This window comes from Hibiscus syriacus, unplaced genomic scaffold (genome assembly GCF_006381635.1).
Source record: "Hibiscus syriacus cultivar Baekdansim isolate YM2019G1 unplaced genomic scaffold, ASM638163v2 tig00112044_pilon, whole genome shotgun sequence".
Taxonomy (NCBI): Eukaryota; Viridiplantae; Streptophyta; class Magnoliopsida; order Malvales; family Malvaceae; genus Hibiscus; species Hibiscus syriacus.
This window is the reverse complement of record NW_024063242.1, coordinates 447061-466496: the sequence shown is the minus strand read 5'-3', so window position 1 is coordinate 466496 and position 19436 is coordinate 447061. Positions and strand designations below refer to the sequence as shown.

Sequence of the window (19436 nt, the reverse complement as noted above, 5' to 3'; positions counted from 1 at the left end):
GGTTGTCTTAATTGCAACAATTATAATTAAAATTAAAATTAAAAAATTCGATCCAAATTACTTACCTTTGATTGATTAAAATTATCCTAAAAAGGATCATAAATAAAGTAAAAAAATAAAACAAACAAACACAAAGAGTTAGTATTAAAATTGAAATAAAATGGAGTAAGTAAAAGGAATAAAAGAAAGTTCGAATTAAAAAAATTTAAATTGGAAAGGATTAAAATTTCTGGATCAAATTAATTATAGGAATGAGCTGCAGGGGAAAAGCAAAACAAGAGATTAAATAGCAAAAGAAAAAAAATTAAAAGTACTAAAATGGCACAAATATAAAATTAAAGGATTAAAATAGTATTAATAGAAACTAGAAGGACTTAATAAATATGAACAAATAATATCCTAAACAATCAATTTAAAATAAATACATGGGCTTAAATTATAATAAAATCTAATTATATGGATTAAAATGCAATAAAACAAAAGATAGTAACTAAATAAAATAAATAGTGACTAAATTCGAAAATTATTAAAATCAATATGCATATTCGAAACACATAACAAAGTATATAACCAGAGTGCAAAAGACATGAAAATAAGGGAGCTTAAAGGTGATTTTACCATAATAGGACCAAAGCACAAAACACGTTGAAAATGAGGACCTTATGTGTGATTTAACCATTAAAGTATGTGAACAAAACATAAAGCACCTAATATCTGGGGACCTAGTGTGTGATTAGCCAAAAATTCCAAGGAGACATAATATCTCCTCTGTTCATTTTACACGTGAACCAGATCCCAATTTCTTCATTTCTTGCCTTCTCCATTCTTTTCCTTCACCAGCGCGACATAGCAGCATGGCGACCAAATCTCCAATGAACTCGAGAGTCACACCGACCACTCGACTCTAGATTCGACGACGGTGACACCCCTATTCCAACTCCGACGAACACCGCAGCAAGGTAACTTAACTCCCTATTTTTATTTTAATTATTTTTTTTTGAACTCATGGAATTTATGTTAACTACGAACAAAATATAAACTAATTTTTTTATTATTAGTTACATTCGAATTGAATAAATAAATTAAAGAAACTGAAATATAAAATGAAATAACTTAGGATTGCTGAAAAATTCTGTATTTTATTGTTATTTTCATTTGAAAAACGAGAGTCCCCCTCTTTACATTTTTTGTTCGGGTTTATATAACTTGAATTATACATTTTTTCTAGTTTTTTTTTTCAACATGTTTGAAATTGTTGGGTGCCTTTGTTAACTTGTGGCTTGTGGATGAAGCGGTGATAGTAGAAAAATCGGTGAGTATGTTGTAATGATGGGCACCGATTATTTTTTGTTAACTTGGTAATATTGGTATCGTGATCTCCGGAGATAAATTACTGGGCGAAAAGTAGTGTCTACATACAAAAATCAAAGTTTAATTGTACATACCATTCTACAATGAATCTAACATATATCACTTAAGCGAGCACTAAGATTTCAAGATTTAGAAACTACAAAGACATTCTATAAGAAAATTTACAAAATAATAATAATAATAAATAATCAAATCAATGCATATAAAACCAGATCTTCTAGAAACGCATAGTACAGACTATTTGCATGATTTGATCTTTGTACTGCGGGTCACATGGAATAAAAGTCAAGCTTGTAGTTATGTTTGTATTTATGTATGTATTTATGTTTTCTTAATGATTGAATTATTCCAACCCGAATTATTATTTATTTATTACCCCTTAAAACAGATTTTTATTTTTTTCAATTATTAAATTAGCAGTGAGTTTGAGTTTGATTCAATCATTATTCCTTAATAAAAGTTAAATTGTTTTTTCAAAATCAAATCATATAGAATTGAAAAATCCTAAATAACTAATTATCTCATTTTTTCTCAAGGAAAAAAAGAGAAAAAGAAAAAGAAGCCAATCGACAAAGATAGTGGGCGAGAATTAAAAGGACTAAAAGCGTAAAAAATAGTAAAGGAGGAACATTTTTGTTGTTGGGGGCGTAGGGTTTTGATCGAAGGAGGAGAATTCAGAGAAGATGATAGACTTTGCTCGTGTTCAAAAGGAGCTACAAGAATGTGGCAGAGAGAAGGACTCTTCGGGCATTAGAGTCTCTCCAAAATCAGACAATCTTGCTCGCTTGACTGGCATCATTCCCGGTCCCCTCGGAACTCCCTATGAAGGCGGTTCCTTTGAAATCGATATCACATTGCCTGGTATTTCATAATTACTTTCCATTTCCTCCTTTTTTTTCATGGGTTTTGTTTTGTTTCTTATTCTAGAGTTGATTTTGTCCTCTTGAGTTTAGAATTTTGGCTTAGTATAATGGGTTTTTTGTTGTCTAGTTTTTCGGAGAAATTGTGAAACTTTGTCCAGGTTTAAATTTTGAGTGTTTATCTGAATGTAATATCAATAAATACTTTCAATTGGGTGATGGTTTAAGTAGAAGTTGCTGTTTTTGAAATAGAACGTATAGCTAAATATTGGTTTCTAATTTGCAGATGGTTATCCTTTTGAGCCTCCAAAAATGAAGTTTGTGACCAAAGTTTGGTAGGAAAAAGAACAGGCGCCATCTTATTTGATCTGCACATCTGTTATTCATTTGTTGATTGTGCTGGATAGTTGAATTGATTTTATGGTAATATAAATGTGGGTGTGATAGATTAGCAGTAAAGATTGTATTTAAAAATGGTCTAAGGTTCCCTAAAAATGGCCTATGAGAGTGAAGAAGCTGGTTAATTGCTCTTAATTCCACTGTGGTCCTAATCATAGTTTTTATGGCATTTTCTTATTTTTTCTGTGCTTTGTTCCTTATATAACTTGATTGGATGAAACGGTTGATAATCTTGTTCAATTCTTTTAGCCATTTGCGCTGATGAAAAACTTCGATATCTGAAACTGAGCAAACTCTTTCTGAAATCATGGTTTTGCTCTCTCTCACTCAGTGCTAGCTGAAACTGAATGAAATCTTTCTGAGATCATGGTTTTGCTTTCTATATTTCTAGAGAAATAACTCTACATAACATGTTAAACAATGTCCTGTCTTATACTGCCCAATAGATATTCAGCGCCATATGTAAGCGTTCTTGTTGTTACAGGATGTTTGAAAGAAGAAAAGAAAAAGTAAAATGTATTCTGTTGCCAATGCATGTTATTGCAACTAGTTCGAGTTAGTACATACGACTGTCTTTCTCTCTTCAGTATGTTCTGCATGTCAATTTCCAAAGAACTTTGTTGAATGAGACACTATAAAGAAATGCCGTTGAATTTAGGAGTCAAGTGTTGGCCAGTTATAGTCTATTATGTTTGATGCGTAGAGATGACATGACTAATGATCAATCAAGTTTTGAAACTTTCTTTTGTTCTACGACACACCAAAGGCACCCAAACATTAGCAGTCAAAGTGGGGCAATATGCTTGGATATATTGAAGGACCAATGGAGCCCTGCTCTCACCCTTAAGACAGCCCTTCTTTCCATTCAAGCTTTGCTCTCAGCTCCTGAACCTGATGATCCTCAAGATGCCGTAGTAGCTCAACAGGTTTGGTTTGCTCGATGTCTAATCTTTCGTATGCTTCTTGATAAAATGTTTTGTTGTTAAATATTTTATTAGCTTTATTTGAATGTGCAAAGTTTTTAGATTATTTTACCCTTGTATGTCATCAGTCCAGCTTCAATGCCTGTTTTTCTAATAATTTCCATTAGTCTTTATCACTCTCGCTAGCTATTTATCTTTTCCCCCTTTTTTTTGTTTTTGTAATGCAGTATCTTAGAGAGTATCAGACATTTTTCAGTACAGCTCGTTACTGGACAGAAAGTTTTGCCAAGGCATCTTCTTTAGGGGTTGAGGAAAAGGTTTGTACTTATTTATCTTGGTATTCGTAGAATCAAGTAAATATTTCTTGCGAAGTATGCTCTGAGTAAATTCTCAAGAGGTGACATCATTTTCCATGTATCAGATGCACTCCTCGAATATATATTTTGTTAACGGATCAATATTGTCAAATTTTATATTTAATGAACTAAATTAGCTAAGACAGAAATTGGATGGGTACAGGTGCAACAACTCGTGGAAATGGGTTTTCCTGATGGTTTGGTGAGAAGTACCCTAGAAGCTGTTGGTGGTGATGAAAACCTGGCCCTTGAAAAGCTTTTGTCCAGCTGATCTGTGTGCTGGAGCTGCCAATTGTTCTACATCTTTTAGCTATTCTTCACCTACCTGGTGAACTTGAACACTATACAATGACACAAAGGATTATATCTGAATATAAGCTGTTTTTGTTTACTATGAATTCTAATTCCGTAAATTACCCTTTCTTGTCGACTGTTATTAATTTCTGCTTGATGATGGAATGTTGTTATTTGCACTTTGTTGTTAAACGGCAGCTTTGAGTTGCCGATACTGTTTTTTTCTTGAAGATTACGAGTATGATAAGTCCTAACCTTGTAATGTAATGAATCAAAGTCTGAATTGTATGGAGAAGAATGATGCCTGATTGAATTTCTGTTTTTTGTTTTTGGAATTACATAACTGTGGGCCGTGTCAGTATGCAGAGATCAAACCGCCGAGATCCGAGAGGATCTAACGGGTATCCTGGATCCGAATTTAAGACCTTAAAGGCATTAGACATTTCAAGCATTTCCCCTTCATTTCTTTTAGCTGTCGTATTCTTTAATCTATTCATTACATTCGAGTTTATCAACTGCATACAGTTCCTATCTGGTAACTAAGGAAAGAACATTGGGATCTCTTCATTTACATTTGTTTGACACCGTAATCTACATTGTTGCTGGGTTTTCAGTAATCAAATGTCGGTTAAGCCCTTGGCCGCCACCAAAGATGAATAATAGCATGATTTAACTTTGAGAAGGTTCTTTACAGGTCTTCCCATGGGTATCACCCGTCTAAATCTCATCCCTCTTCTTTCTCTCGCTATCTTGCTTCCCTGTTCCTGCAAGAATAACAAAATCCCAGAAATCCGTCAGATTCTGGCATCTTTTTTTAATGTATTTAGTGACAATTGCAGATCGAAAAATCAATTCAAATCATGAATTACCTGAGTATATGTTTGGGATTCAACGGCATCGGTATCACTGAATGTTCCTTTGGTCGTCAACTCGGTAGATGTTGGGGGGTTCAACGGCATCAGTATTGCTGAACGGCCCTTTGATCATCAAATCATCTTCCCCTATATGCATTAAAAAAATTATGGCTTGTTTATAAACATTGGGTTGGAAAGGAAAAAGAAAAAAGAAACTACTCGAATAATCCTCTTCTCTGTCGTCGTTATCAGTAAGGTAAAATCTAAAACTTGGTGATCCAGGACAAAGGAGATTAGCAGACCGTTCTTTCTTAAACCTTTCTGTTTCTTCAACCGTCTTATTATTATCTTTTTCTTCCGATGTTAGCTTTTCCATGGCCGAGGCCTCTGTATCTATCGACTTATGAGCTTCAACATCGTCCCCATTTCCCTTACTATCATGTCCTCTAACATCGTTATCAGAAACCGCGGCTGCTATTTTCGAAGACCCGATGCTATCGCCAGCAGGTCCTCGAGACGATACGGAGGCATTCTCGGAGCCAGGATTGAGCAGCATTTGTTTAGAAAGATTAGAGTGGCTCCGTCGTCTCTTAAACGCATCCATTTTCTGGCCAAGAAGAGACATCACTTTAGCCTGCACCCTATCCTTTTTACGGTATAGCTTTGATGCTTGACACCCCATTGATGGCAGAAAAAGCGGCTAAAGAGAAGTGGAGAGGAAGCCAAATGGATGATGATAAATTGATAATGGTGGCCAAAGGGGTGTTTTAAGAGCTTATATACACATATATGCATCTTGTTCTGGAAATTCAACTGTGGGGGAGTATAGTTGTTTATAAATCAATATGTACCGTTGATTCTTTTGTTTGGTAGTAATTTTCTGTTGTTACCATATGCTGGTTTGCTCATTTGCTAACCGTAACCAGCAACAACATTTGGCCACGTGTTTTCGGTTCTTACCGTTACTTCGAATCGATTTTGTTTAAAGCATTTAGCAGGCACCGCATTCTTTTGCCAAATGGTTATAATTGTTGAATTATAAAATATCCATTTTATTTATTTTTATAAAAAATATGAAATTAGTTTTAAAAGTTTTGGCGTATTACGCGTTGGGCGAGAATTTTGGATTTATTTTGTTAAATCAATTAATTAAAACTCATATCTAAACATTATTTACGAAATAATTTACATTAGCTGGCTTTAAATTTAAAATAATTTCTTTTTGAAATTCAAGTTATCGACTGCAATTTTTTGTCTTATTAGAATACTGTTTGAAATGATACGGTGGATTAAAATTTCTTTTAATTTTTATTTTGTTATTAATAAAAACACTACAATAAATTAGAATTACAACACATGAATAAAAATAGAAAATTAGATACAATAATCACCAAAATACTTATACAAAAATACAATATTAAATCTAAAGATACGTAAAAACAAAACAAAACATTCTATTACGAATGACGACCAACATAAAAAAAGCCAATAACATTCACAAAACCTCATTGTCTCCATCAAATGAGACGTTTTACGAAGTGATAAAAGAGTGGTGAGCGGACCAAACTATTTGACAAGATGGTTCGCTATTCAATTTTGATTACATCGACAAACGACCTTATACCAAAGAGGTGATATGATTATACGTGATCACCTACAAATCAATCAGAAAATAAATATCGTGATGGTTTTTGTACGAGCACCAAAACGACCGTAAATGTATGTGAACAACGTACCAAAAACCATAAGGATCGTGCCAAATGAGCAGAGAAAATGTGTGTCACAAAAGCAAAGAAAAACATGTCACAAAAACAGAGATTCTTATTCAAAACTAAAAAAACTCAAGAAAAAAATAAAGGATAAAATATAAAAAACAACATAACTTATAATCACTTGTGATTGACAACCAACATTAAGATTGGTTCCGCTAGGGCTATATTCGGTTCGATTTTTCACTAAAACGTGAACCGAACCGCACTTTGCATGTTTTTAAAAATATAAACCAAAACCGTATGGCATAAAAACTATGGTGTTCGGTTCAGTTTGACAGTTTTTTATTGTTTACTATTTTTCAAACTCAACCTAAAAAAAAAGTAAATTTAAAGGTTAAATAAAGTACAAATATATAAATTTAAATTTATTAAAAAATATTATTAGTTTTAATATGTTATTTATTTAAATTTGTCTTATAATAAATTCAATATGAATGTGTTTTGGGTACTTATTTTTTTTAATTCGGTTCAAACGATTTACATACGAAAAAATTGAAACCGAGCCAAATTGTATATTTATTTTTTTAAATCGACCTTTAAATTGAAAAACCCGAACCAATTTGTCCAAATCGAATCGATTTTTTGATTTTTTCGATTTTGTTGTTTAGTCCTAAGTGTCGTCGTCGACTAAACAAAAATAAAAAAAAGGTCATACAAAAGTATTGAGAGAAAATTAGGTTGGAAAAAAAAACTCCTAGGGTTTTTCTTTTTGACTTTTAAAACCGTTATATATTTCAACACAAAGTAGAGTTTAAATTTTTTGGGTTAACTTGGGAAACAATTCAGGGCTATGACCAATAGCATAAGGTTACTAATGGGTTTAAACTGGTCGTTTGCTTAGTCCAATCCATCTATTTACAGTCTTTTCTTAGGGCTTTTGTTAATTTTTGTTGCATTTGAAAGAGTGTTTTAGGCTGATATTTTCTTCTCGGCTGCCGTTGCAAAAAAGCAGTGCTAAATTCGGCCTTCTACAGATGGATCCATCAGCTCTGAATTCTCCCGATCTGCAACGATTCCTCAATGTATCCTCTCTCTCTCTCTCTCTCTCTCTCTCTCTCTCTCTCTCTCTCTTTTCATTACCGAAATAATCTGTTAATTGCTATGATTTCTGTTAATTTTATCATCCAAAGTTCAAATATGTGTTGATTTTGATTTCTTTGTAAAATTATTACTATTTAAGTCAGAAAAGTAATGCTGTTAGTTCCAGTTTGCTCTCTTTATATATGACTAACGGTCTTTTTCAAGGGTTTTTGCTATCGAGCATCTTAAGATTACTCTTAGGCATATCATGGAATTTGAATATGCTATTATTTGAATGTAATAGATGGAAGCTTAGTCGATTAAATTTCAATATAATAGATAAAGATATTGGTGTGCATAGTAACCTTGAAGTGCGCTTTAAGACACTCGTTAGCAGCAAAATGTTTTAAAAGAATGGTTCCATGTAACATTAACATCTTTATCAGAATTAATATTGTTTGTCCATTTTGTAAAATATTTTCTTTCATTTTGCATCAAAACACTGTGTATCAAAACTATCAGATTCTCGTTTGATTGTAAAGACAGTGCCAAATTGTAGTATTGTTTATTTATTCTAGATTGTGTTAATGAAACCCCAAGCACACTGTCTAAGGTTAGTTTTTGTGATTATAGTAATTTTTTCAACATGGTTGATAAGAGTTTATATACTAATTTTAAATCCAATGTGAGAAAATATTAATAAACTAATAGAGTGCTCTCAGGACTTTTCAGTGCAAAATTCATTTACGATTATGGTATGTTGTGTGAATGATTTTGATTAGCATGTTTTATAGGAAGGAACTTTGAAGGAACCTTGAAAGGAACCGGTAAAAGATAAGGGTCATAAGTTATAGCTAAACATTATTTGCATATATTCCCATGCACATCTTATGGCCCTTCTAGGTTGGGAAGGCACAAGTGTGTCATAATCTTCTTTTGATTTGTCTCGAGCCAACTTTGTGCCGTCATTCAGTGTGCATGAGTTGGTATTCAAGTAATGGGATCCTTGTACAAATCTTTGCCCCACCCATTATCTGAAAATGCAAAATAGGGAAAAGGTAGGACTAGGCATTCATATACCTTTGAGAAATTTATTCAGAAAAGGGAAGTGAAAAGACTTATTTATTAATTGGTATAGATTGCTTATTGTTGTTAAGTGTGATGGATTAACAATTGTTGAAATCGTTTGACGACCTTTGCTTTAGTTGTTTGTAATAGTTAAATGCAGCCAAATCCAGTACTTGGAGAAGATTAAAATCTTGCCCTTTTTGGATCTTGATTTATTTTGTTGTGGCTATGCAGCAAGAAAAGGAAAAGGCCATGGTCAATGAGATGGTGGCAAAGCTTACAAGTGTGTGCTGGGACAAGTGCATCACTGGCACTCCTGGGAATAAATTCAGCTCCAGTGAATCAGCTTGCCTTTCTAATTGTGCTCAACGGTTCATGGACCTGACTATGATCATTATGAAACGCATTCAATCCATGCAGTAAACAGATGCTCGGATTGTTCGCTTTTCCTGCAAAATCTGCTGTATTTTTTTAAACAGGTGCTTGGATATGAAATTCCTATACGAGGACATCTTTTGCGTAGAGTATTCTACAAATCATTCGTCTGAACTTTCATGTGGTCTTAAACAAATGCTTGTTTATCTTAGAAAAGAATAACGAATCTCACATTGGTTATGTTTCAGAATTAGTCTTGGGATATAATTGTTCACACCGTCAACTTGTGAAATCTCAAGTATAAACCCGTGCCATTACATCGAAAGCTCTAATTTACTTTTGGGGAGGAATAAACCAACCCCAAGAAATTGTATTAAAATAATACGTTACACTTACAACACAGTTTAGCATGTAAAAAATTAATGCATTTGTTTCCGGCAATACGCACCAATTTTCTGCTTTTTAATACTCTCCTTCCATTTTTGCCTACTGTTTATTTGACAGTTTATTGTTTCGTATTGTTGATTCCGATTTGACGATTTAGTATTGCCTAGGATGATTAATGATGTCATGCCCATCTGTGTTCTCCGAGGGAAGGATCGTGCTTAAATCGGGAGAAACGTTGGGCAATCTGCTGTCCTTGTCGATGTAGTCGACATCCAGTTGTTGTCCTCCATAATCACTTGATCTCCTAAAGCCTTCTCCCAAACTGGCTTTCTCCCCATCACGATGTCACCAAATGTGTTCCCCTTGTTCGGACAGATAAAACCTCCACCCGTTGTTATCGTTGGAATTGCAGGTTCCTTTGGAACCTTTTCCCTGAAGTTTATCTTGGACGGATGTATACTGGTGCAAAAATACCTCCACGAAGTTCTTGATGACCCCTTTGTTGTATGGATTCTCACGATGGTTATACTGATATCTAAAGTTCTCGTACGTAGAATGCCAGAAGTACAGAAAAGAACTCGATCAGTTCAAGCCTAACAAAATGCAAAGCACTTCAAATAGAACAAGAACACAAGATTTAGAAGCATAAACAATTAGTCTTTCATTTACAAGTAAATAATGTACGTTTAAACAGATTCGACACGCTAAAATTCATGATCTTGTGATACAAAACATACAATGATCTGAAAAACAAAATATTACCTGGTTTGTACTGATTAGATACAAATGGAAGACGGTTAGACCTCCAATGAACCACACTGAAAAGGTGTAATTTATTAGCACAATGGAGGCAGGGGTTTTGGTCATCGCTCTCCAGATCGTCGTTTCCTCGTCGTCCATGATTCTCCGAATATAAATCCAGCAAAATCCGTGCACATATAAGCAAAGTAGAGTTGTAGAGAAGATGAACATGAAGAAGAATTGGTAATTCCGCTGCACCAACCCAAGGACATCACCATCATACGTGTTCCTATACGAATGCACCAATGCAAGCCATAGTTAACATTTATCAGGTTGTAAAGGATCTCGAATCGTGCCATGAAAAGCCGAAAGACTAGATAATGTAGAAGAAAAAGCAGAGAATATTATTTGTAGTACCAGTCCGATACACTGACCGACCCAAGGGCAGTGGTGATCAAATCTGTCGACGCGGGTATTGCATATCGAGCAATGAGAACTTCGGGGAGGTCTATACAGCATACAAGTATCGCAGTACTTGATCTTCACACTTATACCATTGACAAACACATCCTTCGTACGCGGTAATCTTAACGGCGGAGTTTGGCCAGCGCAAGCTTCAGTCATTCCTTCATAACCTTCCGGCTCGGGAGGGTTTGAGTTCCGCGGAATTATATCGGGATCTCTCCCCAAGGTTAGCAGAAGAGGTGTTATATCCTGCGTACACATAAATCATCAGTATCTCGTTAGATTTGCACTGATTTTGGACCATGAAACCAATGATCACAAACAAGTTTAAATAACAATTGATTTAAGGACACAAAATGAAAGTTGAGTATTGAATGATAATCCAATTGATTTATGGAATTAGATAAGTATTTTGAAAAATTTGAAATTATGAAGGAATTATGTTTTAGTTTTATATCGATTTAAGTACCAACTTTAATTGAATTTTATATTTAAGTTTATATTGTGTTAGTTCGATACTAACATAGAGTTTGAATATTTTATGATATTATATGACGTTATCAAACCTCGATAAATCTAGTGATCCAAGTATCTCTAGAGGGAAGGAAAAAGTGCGGGATTGAGAAGATTATCGTAGAGAAGGTTCAATAGTGTGGAAAAGGTGAGTGCATAATTAATTTGTACTTATGTTATCGAACGAACATTGACTTGCGATGAGCCAGTGACGGAGTTATTATGGTAAGAAGTGTCTCCAAAATATTATGTGATTTGTGATTCATGCATATATGTTCATTTGGTAAGCTAAAAGAATTATGAAATAAGTTAAGGATGCAAATTAAGGAAAGGTGCCTAAAAATTATGATTTGAGCAGTAAGTTTAGAAAATCACCATAAATTATACAGAAGTGATTAGAGGATGATCTCTATACTGTTGGATTTGTATACCAGTCTAGTTTAGTTTAAAACAAGCATTTACTGATTTCTAGGAGTTTACAAAAAGATATGAATTTTTAATCGAGGATAGGTCAGAAAACAGGACAACAAATTCTGCTCAAAATAGTTTCTGTAAGTCAGCTTTGGAAATTCGCTATAAATTGTACAAGTTGAATGAAAAGAAGTTCCTTATATGGTTATATTTGTATTCGAGTCTAGTGTTCAATGGTATAAACATAATAATTTTTAAGTATGTATATCAATACAAAATAATACTTCTTTGAAGGTAGTGCAAACTGCCAAAATATGAAATTTTGATAAATTATGTGGTTGAAGCATTTGAAAGCAATGATTAAATCTAAAGCTTAGCAAGGCTTATATTTTTAACTTATAAATAAAGTTTCAAAGTGAATGCAATTTATTTATTTAGCTATTCTGATTGAGGATGACTTGTGATAAGTCAACCTCGTATGTTTAAAGTATGGTTTCTATTTTAAATATGGATTATTTCCATAATGTTATATAAAGTTTTATGGAAGGTTTAGGGTATGAAATGTCCCAGTATGATTTTATGATGATGGATTTTAAATGATTTCAAATTATGAAACGGTGATTATTAAATGAATAAGGTATGATATGAAAGCCCATTGTATGTTGCATTGAGAGTCGTAGGTACAATTGACATACCATGAGGCAGAGTGATTCTGATTATGATCTAGTATTTGTGTATATTATGTATAGCACCATGGGTGCAGATGATATAATTGTACTTGGAGTGCATAGTATGATTTTGATGAAAACACTAAAGTGCTTATTGCGCACACTTGTCTGACTCACGTACCTTAGATTCTCTTACATATAAATTGAGCTATAAAATTAAATATGAAAGTTATGACAAGAATCTGAATGAAAAGAATATGGAAATGAGATGAAAGTACTAAAATATGTACGAATAGAAAGAATATGAATTGTTTATGATATTTGATGTTGATTCACATGATTTTTTTTATATAAAATCATGAGATGATGATTTTCAGGTTTTCTAGAGAAAAACAGCTTGAATAGCTCGGTTTGAAAGATTCAATGATTTTAATTAAATTACAAATTTATGTTTTATAATACTATATGAAATATTTGTTTTATCTCACTTTAACTGTGTTTTTGCCTCACTAAGTTTTTACTTAATGCTTGATGATTTTCATGCAAAGGTTCAGATAGAGAAATGAACGTGACATATGGAGCCTCCTGAGCATCTTTTCAGAAAATCATACCTAATATCAGTACCAATAAGTCATCTTATATTTGACTTATTAGTGACATGTATATTATATCTGTATGTTGTTTTATCAGATTTGTATTTTAAATGGTTTCCTAATTAAGCAGTGTTTAGACAATTTAATATAGTTTATGAAACAACACTAATATGCCTAATTGTTGCCTAAAACTGGATTTGTTTTAATGATTAAATAATATTTTTATAATTTTACCTATTAATGAAATAGTTTTAAAGTTGATAAAGGATTTTAAAAAAAAGAAACTAAGTTTTAAGCATTTATGTTCAATGAATGTTTTTAAGTCGATGTAATATCTTTAACTCGTATTTAGAGACATATATTGATTATGGGTATTACAAAAATACTCTTTTGCATTATCAGTTCACAATATTTGTGAAAATAATCTCAAATATAAGACTTCTATTAAACTGAAACAACTCAAATCCTTACTTGAGAATATGATTTTAATCTAATTGAATTGTGATAATTATATTTTAAAATTAAGAATGGATAAATGGAATTTCAAATAGGTTTATACGTATAATAAAACGTGGCCACCTTCCTTGTACTTTCCTCTCCTAAACCACCATTTCCATGGCTATAAATATAAATCCCAAACAGCTTCTTAGAACGTGGGATTAAGATAAAAATATATACACATTTATACATCATCATGGCTATTAATCTTTCTTGGGTTTTCATTTTCGGCATTCTAGGTGTATGCAAACAAAATGATGTGATTTTCATGTTTTGTTTTCACTACAGCAAAACATGTATATAGCGGCTTTTTCGTGGCGTTTTCACTAAATTATACATATCGCGGCGTTTATATCCAAAACGCCACAAAATGATACATTAACGACGTTTTTCCATAACCGCCGCTAAAACTCGTACTTTAACGCCGCTACATATAAGTTCTTTAGTGACATTTTTAAACAAATGCTGCCACAAAATCCTACTTTAGTTGCATTTCTAAACAAACGCAGCAAAAAAAGAATCGTTCTTTAGTGAAATTTTTAAACAAACACTGCAATAGGGTACATATATTGTGGTGTTTTTAGACAAACACCGCTACAACCTAGTACTGCAAAAGAATCATTCTTTAGTGGCGTTTTTGAAACAAACGTCACAATATGTTGAATTGTTAGTGGCGTTTGTTTGAAAACGTCGCGATAATTTATTCTATAGTGGTGTTTGGTTTAAAAAAACACCGTAAAGTATTATAAATACCCAAATCTTTATCATTCAACTCTCTTTTTGTTTCAAACATATTTCCAATCCCTAACCCAGCACAGCACCAGCAGAAGCTAGCATCGTTGTCATTGCACTCTTCTGGCCAACCACCAGGTATGTCTTTCTTCGCCTCACCCTACTTTCTTTCTATAACAATCAGCCAAACGAAAGTTGGGTATTTTTTTGGGCGTTTCTTTGTTTTCCATAAGCGAGAACTTTCTCTTGGTTTTCCATATGCAAAGGAAACTTTGGCTGCCTGCTGCGGGAGGAGTAATCTGACCGTCACCCAAAGCTTGCATTGTCATTTTGTTGCTCTTGCATTTTGGAACAAGGGAGACTGCAACCCAAGTATATTCTATTGCCTCGGAGTGCATTCTATCCTATGTTATTCTTGGTTTTTTGGTTTTTAAGGCAGATAAAACCACCTGTATGTAGAGAAAGTAGTTTAAAGATCAATTTCTTAATGGTTTGATGTTATTCTTGTTGCCAATTGTGAGGAGAAACTAAATGACTAACAAGTTGAATCTAATTTAGAGGAACCTGTAGTTTGTTCAAAACCAAGTTGTTTCTATTTGTAGGGTTCATCTATTTATGGGGATTTGTAACATCCCAAACTATGGGTTAGTGACTTAATTGTAAAGTTTTAGAATTTGGTGATTAAAGTAGAAGAATGGATTAGTTTAATGATTTATCTGGAAATAAATCCTAAAAGTTGTTAGTAATTATTAAAGGAATTAAAGGGCAAAATGGTCTTTTTATCTAAAAGATAATTATCTTATCTCTTTATTAAGAGATAAGCATGTAGGGAGATATTTCTCTAGAACTTCTTCTCCTTCTTCTTCCTCTCCTCCCGTATCTCCAAGCTCAAAGGTGAGTCTTCTACTTAGTTAATTATTTGTTAAGTTTAAGATTGGGTTTTGATCATTAGATGATAACTAAGCTTAAGGAAAGCTTAAGTTATCTTAAGATCAAAAGATAAAGGAGATAAAGAAGATTAAAGATTAGAGGTTCTTGAATGAAATATTGGAATAGAGTTCATAACAAGAATTGAAAGTTGGATTTGACTTGTTATCAATCTAAGTAAGAGATATGAAGTAATAGAATTGGATTTGAAACATGTTGTAAAATTGATGTAATTATTGAATTACATATGGAAGATAGGATTTTGAGGTTTAAAATGAAATAAATGAATATAGATTGGTTTAAGTATGTATACTAGAGTTAAGAATGAAAAAGGGGATGAAAAATGAAGGATTTAATCCAAAATGAATGAATTTTCGGGTTCAAAAAGAGGATTCTGGGTAGAGTGCATTGATGCATATTCATTGTGCATCGATGCATCAAGGTTAAAACCCATAAATCGTTTGAAGGTGTATCGATGCACAGGAAGTGCATCGATGCACTCTTTTAAAATAAATACATCGAATGCAATTCGTGCATCGATGCATAAGTAGTGCATCGATGCATCCCATTAATAATGAAACATCGAATGCAATTCGTGCATCGATGCATCCCAGTAATAAAACAACATCGAATACATTTTATGCACCGATGCATCAGTAGTGCATCGATGCATACCTTCATTAAAAGATGAAATTGACTTTTCTCTTGGTCTAAAGAGTGAACCATTAGAGTATATTAGTTATGATACTGATATAGATCTATGTATGATTATGTAGATATAGAACGTGATCCCTTTCCGAATCAACTGAAGGATTAGAATCGAATCAAAGCAAAGCTAAGGTGAGTGCAATTTAATTTGTACTTATATTATTGAATAAACATTTGGCTTGCCATGAGCCAATGATGGAGTTACTATGGTAAGAAGTAACTCTTAAAATGTTATTTGATTGGTGATCAATGTTATGATTTGTGTGATTATGAGATATATAAGTTATATGGAAAGTATATGTGAAATAAGATATGAGCTTATATGAATATGTGATATGAATAAAGCTATAAGAAATGATTTATGTGAATACATGCATTTGTGATGCGTGTTATATGATATTAGATATATGTTTACACATACATATGGTATGTGACTGAAGAGAATGAACATGTGATTATAAGATCAATGATTACACGTACATTTGGTACGTGAGTGAAAAGAAAATATATATGTTCATAAGAGAGGATATGAATAAGTAAATTGAACTGTTATGAATGTTAATACCCATGTTATGTGATAAGAGAGCTAGTGGTATAGTTGGCATGCCAAGGGTCGAGGGTTTACCTATGTTCTTCGGAACATATGGACTGTTTACCTAGGTTCTTCGGGATCTATGGACTGATCCTTCGGGATGAATATTGAACTAAGGTTCGGTGCCCCATAAGGGAATTGATACGAGCTGTGGTGACAACATTAGTGCACAACCTCATTGTACTCACAGACCTTAAGTTCTCAAATGTATACATGGGCTAATGCAAGGGCTTTAAAGATAATAAATAACTTGTTATGATACTATATATATGCTTTGTTGTGAAATGACATGGATACTCGATGGTGAGTATAGAAAGGTTCAATATATGCTTACATGATAGAAAGAAATTAGTAATAATGATATGAGTACTGATAAGTATATTAATGATATATGTATAAGTATGCATTATGTTATATGAAATGGTTTGTGGTTTTATTATATGTTTTATATGTCTCACTAAGTCTATGACTTAGCGTGTAAGTGATTTACACGTAGGTACCAAGAAACGAGAAGAGCAAGAATAGAAGTGGCAAAGACAGTATCATTACTAGAAGGTCAGATCAAAAGTAATTGACAAAGTAGGTATTTGGTTATGTATAGAGTGTTAGCATGTAACAAGTGGTTAATTATGAATACTCTGATAGATTTTGTATTAAATGGTCTCTTTTATGTAAATTAAAGTATTTTGTTTTAATGAAAAGTCAATGTGACACTTCGGACTCGTATTCGAGTCGGATATGAGTTGGGGGTGTTACATTTAAATGGTATCAGAGCTACGATTTAGTCGATTCTCGGCATAAACCGAAGTCTAGAGTATCTTATAAGGTATACATGAAACAAAATAGTGGAAACTTCTGATCTGATGGAATAGTAAGTATACTGTTTTGCTAATAGAACTATATGGTTGTATTTTTATAGATGTCTGGACAAGGTAGTTTTAGAAATGAAGCGAGAGATGATCGACCCGCGAAAAGTAGTAATTCACCTGCCCTGGTCAGGCAAGGTGAAGAACATTCATCTACTAGAGTGCCTGTACAAGATCAAGATGTTTTCTTTAGGACGTTGGACGCTATTCTGACGCATTTTCAACCTCCTACTTCCTCTACTCAGAGGATGAATGTAGCAAAGGAATTAAAGAGATTAGGAGCTCTTGAATTCAAAGGTGAAGTTAAGGAATGTCCTGTTGTTGCGGACCTTTGGCTCAATGATGTGAAAATAATGTTAAATGGACTCCACTGTTTTGATGTTGAAAAGTTAGATGGAGTGGTCTCCTTGCTTCGTGGGCAAGCGAGAATCTGGTGGACAAATGTCACTCTGAGAATGACAAATGACCAAGTGATCTGGTCCTTGTTCTTAGAAGAATTTAAGCACAAGTATATAGAGACCAGTTTATCAAACAAATGAAGCAAGAATTCTTAAATCTGAAGCAATTATATTTCACTGTATATGAATATGAGTGTGAATTTAACAAGTTAAGTCGTTTTGCGGCCGAGTTAATTCCAACAGAGAAGGATGCGTGTGAATGGTTTGTAGAGGGCTTGCGCCCGAGATTGAAAGAAATATTAATAGTGTTGAACTTGTCCTCGTTTCAAGAAATCGTAAATCGTGCTAAAGCTCTAGATAGAGCTCAAAATGAAAGGTTTAAGGATCAAAGAACCCAACCATATAAAAGAATGGGGGCTTCATCGAGTTCTGCACCACTCAAGAGAGGTAGAGATTTTGGTTTCCAGTCTCAGGCAAGATCTGGATCGGTAGTATCCTCCGTTAGAGAATCAAATCAAATGAAAGTGAGACAGACTCAGTCAGTAGGATCTGATGAGGGTAGAACACAACAGAGACATTGTCAGACTTGTGGAAAATACCATGGTGGAATATGTAGAATGGTTTATGGAGCTTGTTTTTGATGTGGTGAAACGGGACATTTTGTAAGAGATTGTCATTTCGTAAGAGATTGTCCATTAGGAACAAAAGAGTCAGTACAATTGGAGCGATATGCTTCGATGTCTCAAAGAGGAAGAGGTAGAGGCAGAAGCCAACTTGAATCCTCTACTCATCAGGAAATACGCTCCACTGCTCAAGTGTATAATATTAATACTAATGAAGATTTTAATGATCTAGAGATAATAGCAGGTACTTTTCTACGATATAATAGATAAATTATACTATTGTTTGATATGGGTTTGCATATTCATCGATTAGAAGTAATTTTGTGAAAGCATTGAGAATGTAATTAGAAATTATTTATAGTGATGTATTAATGACAACCTTATTAGGGCAGAGTGTTCGAGTAAGTAGGATATGTTGAAGGTGTCCCATTAGAATTCAGGGAAAAAGTTAATGGAAGAATTAAGCAATGAAGTGAAGTTTATGATATCAGAAAGATTTATTGAAGAAGTAATAGGTGAAAATGAATAGTAGAAGTATAGAAAGTATTTTAGCTCCTTGTGCAATGAAAATTCGAGGACGGATTTTCTTATAAGGAGGGGAGAGTTGTAACATCCCAAACTATGGGTTCGTGACTTAATTGTAAAGTTTCAGAATTTGGTGATTAAAGTAGAAGAATGAATTAGTTCAATGATTTATCTAGAAATAAATCCTAAAAGTTATTAGTAATTATTAAAGGAATTAAAGGTCAAAATGGTCTTTTTCTCTAAAAGATAATTATCTTATCTCTTTATTAAGAGATAAGCATGTAGGGAGATATTTCTCCAGAACTTCTTCTCCTTCTTCTTCCTCTCCTCCCGTATCTCCAAGCTCAAAGGTGAGTCTTCTACTTAGTTAATTATTTGTTAAGTTTAATATTGGGTTTTGATCATTAGATGATAACTAAGCTTAAGGAAAGCTTAAGTTATCTTAAGATCAAAAGATAAAGGAGATAGAGAAGATTAAAGATTAGAGGTTCTTGAAT

The 19436-nt window shown here is 33.3% G+C and overlaps 2 protein-coding genes and 1 pseudogene across 2 annotated transcripts; 2 read left to right on the top strand and 1 right to left on the bottom strand.

Moving 5' to 3' along the window:
- Positions 1-879: 879 nt before the first annotated feature.
- Positions 880-4317, top strand: LOC120174285 (ubiquitin-conjugating enzyme E2 27-like). The gene is made up of 6 exons (XM_039181184.1): positions 880-959; positions 1908-2232; positions 2518-2566; positions 3397-3556; positions 3781-3870; positions 4073-4317. Exons 2-6 carry the CDS (start codon positions 2055-2057, stop codon positions 4178-4180), a joined length of 585 nt encoding a protein of 194 aa, XP_039037115.1. The 5' UTR covers positions 880-959; positions 1908-2054; the 3' UTR covers positions 4181-4317.
- A 3373-nt stretch (positions 4318-7690) lies between these two features.
- On the top strand, positions 7691-9525 carry LOC120174291 (mitochondrial import inner membrane translocase subunit TIM8-like). Its single transcript, XM_039181188.1, has 2 exons — positions 7691-7851; positions 9152-9525. The coding sequence occupies exons 1-2, from the start codon at positions 7804-7806 to the stop codon at positions 9338-9340; spliced, it is 237 nt and encodes a 78-aa protein (XP_039037119.1). The 5' UTR covers positions 7691-7803; the 3' UTR covers positions 9341-9525.
- A 307-nt stretch (positions 9526-9832) lies between these two features.
- On the bottom strand, positions 9833-11146 carry LOC120174253 (annotated as a pseudogene).
- Between the last annotated feature and the right edge of the window lie 8290 nt (positions 11147-19436).

Coding starts and splice junctions, on each gene's coding strand:
- LOC120174285 (XM_039181184.1), top strand. CDS start 2,055: ATGATAGACTTTGCTCGTGTTCAAAAGGAGCTACAAGAATGTGGCAGA. Junction 2,567..3,396: donor AAGTTTGTGACCAAAGTTTG/GTAGGAAAAAGA, acceptor GACACACCAAAG/GCACCCAAACATTAGCAGTC. Junction 3,871..4,072: donor CTTTAGGGGTTGAGGAAAAG/GTTTGTACTTAT, acceptor GGATGGGTACAG/GTGCAACAACTCGTGGAAAT.
- LOC120174291 (XM_039181188.1), top strand. CDS start 7,804: ATGGATCCATCAGCTCTGAATTCTCCCGATCTGCAACGATTCCTCAAT. Junction 7,852..9,151: donor ATCTGCAACGATTCCTCAAT/GTATCCTCTCTC, acceptor GTGGCTATGCAG/CAAGAAAAGGAAAAGGCCAT.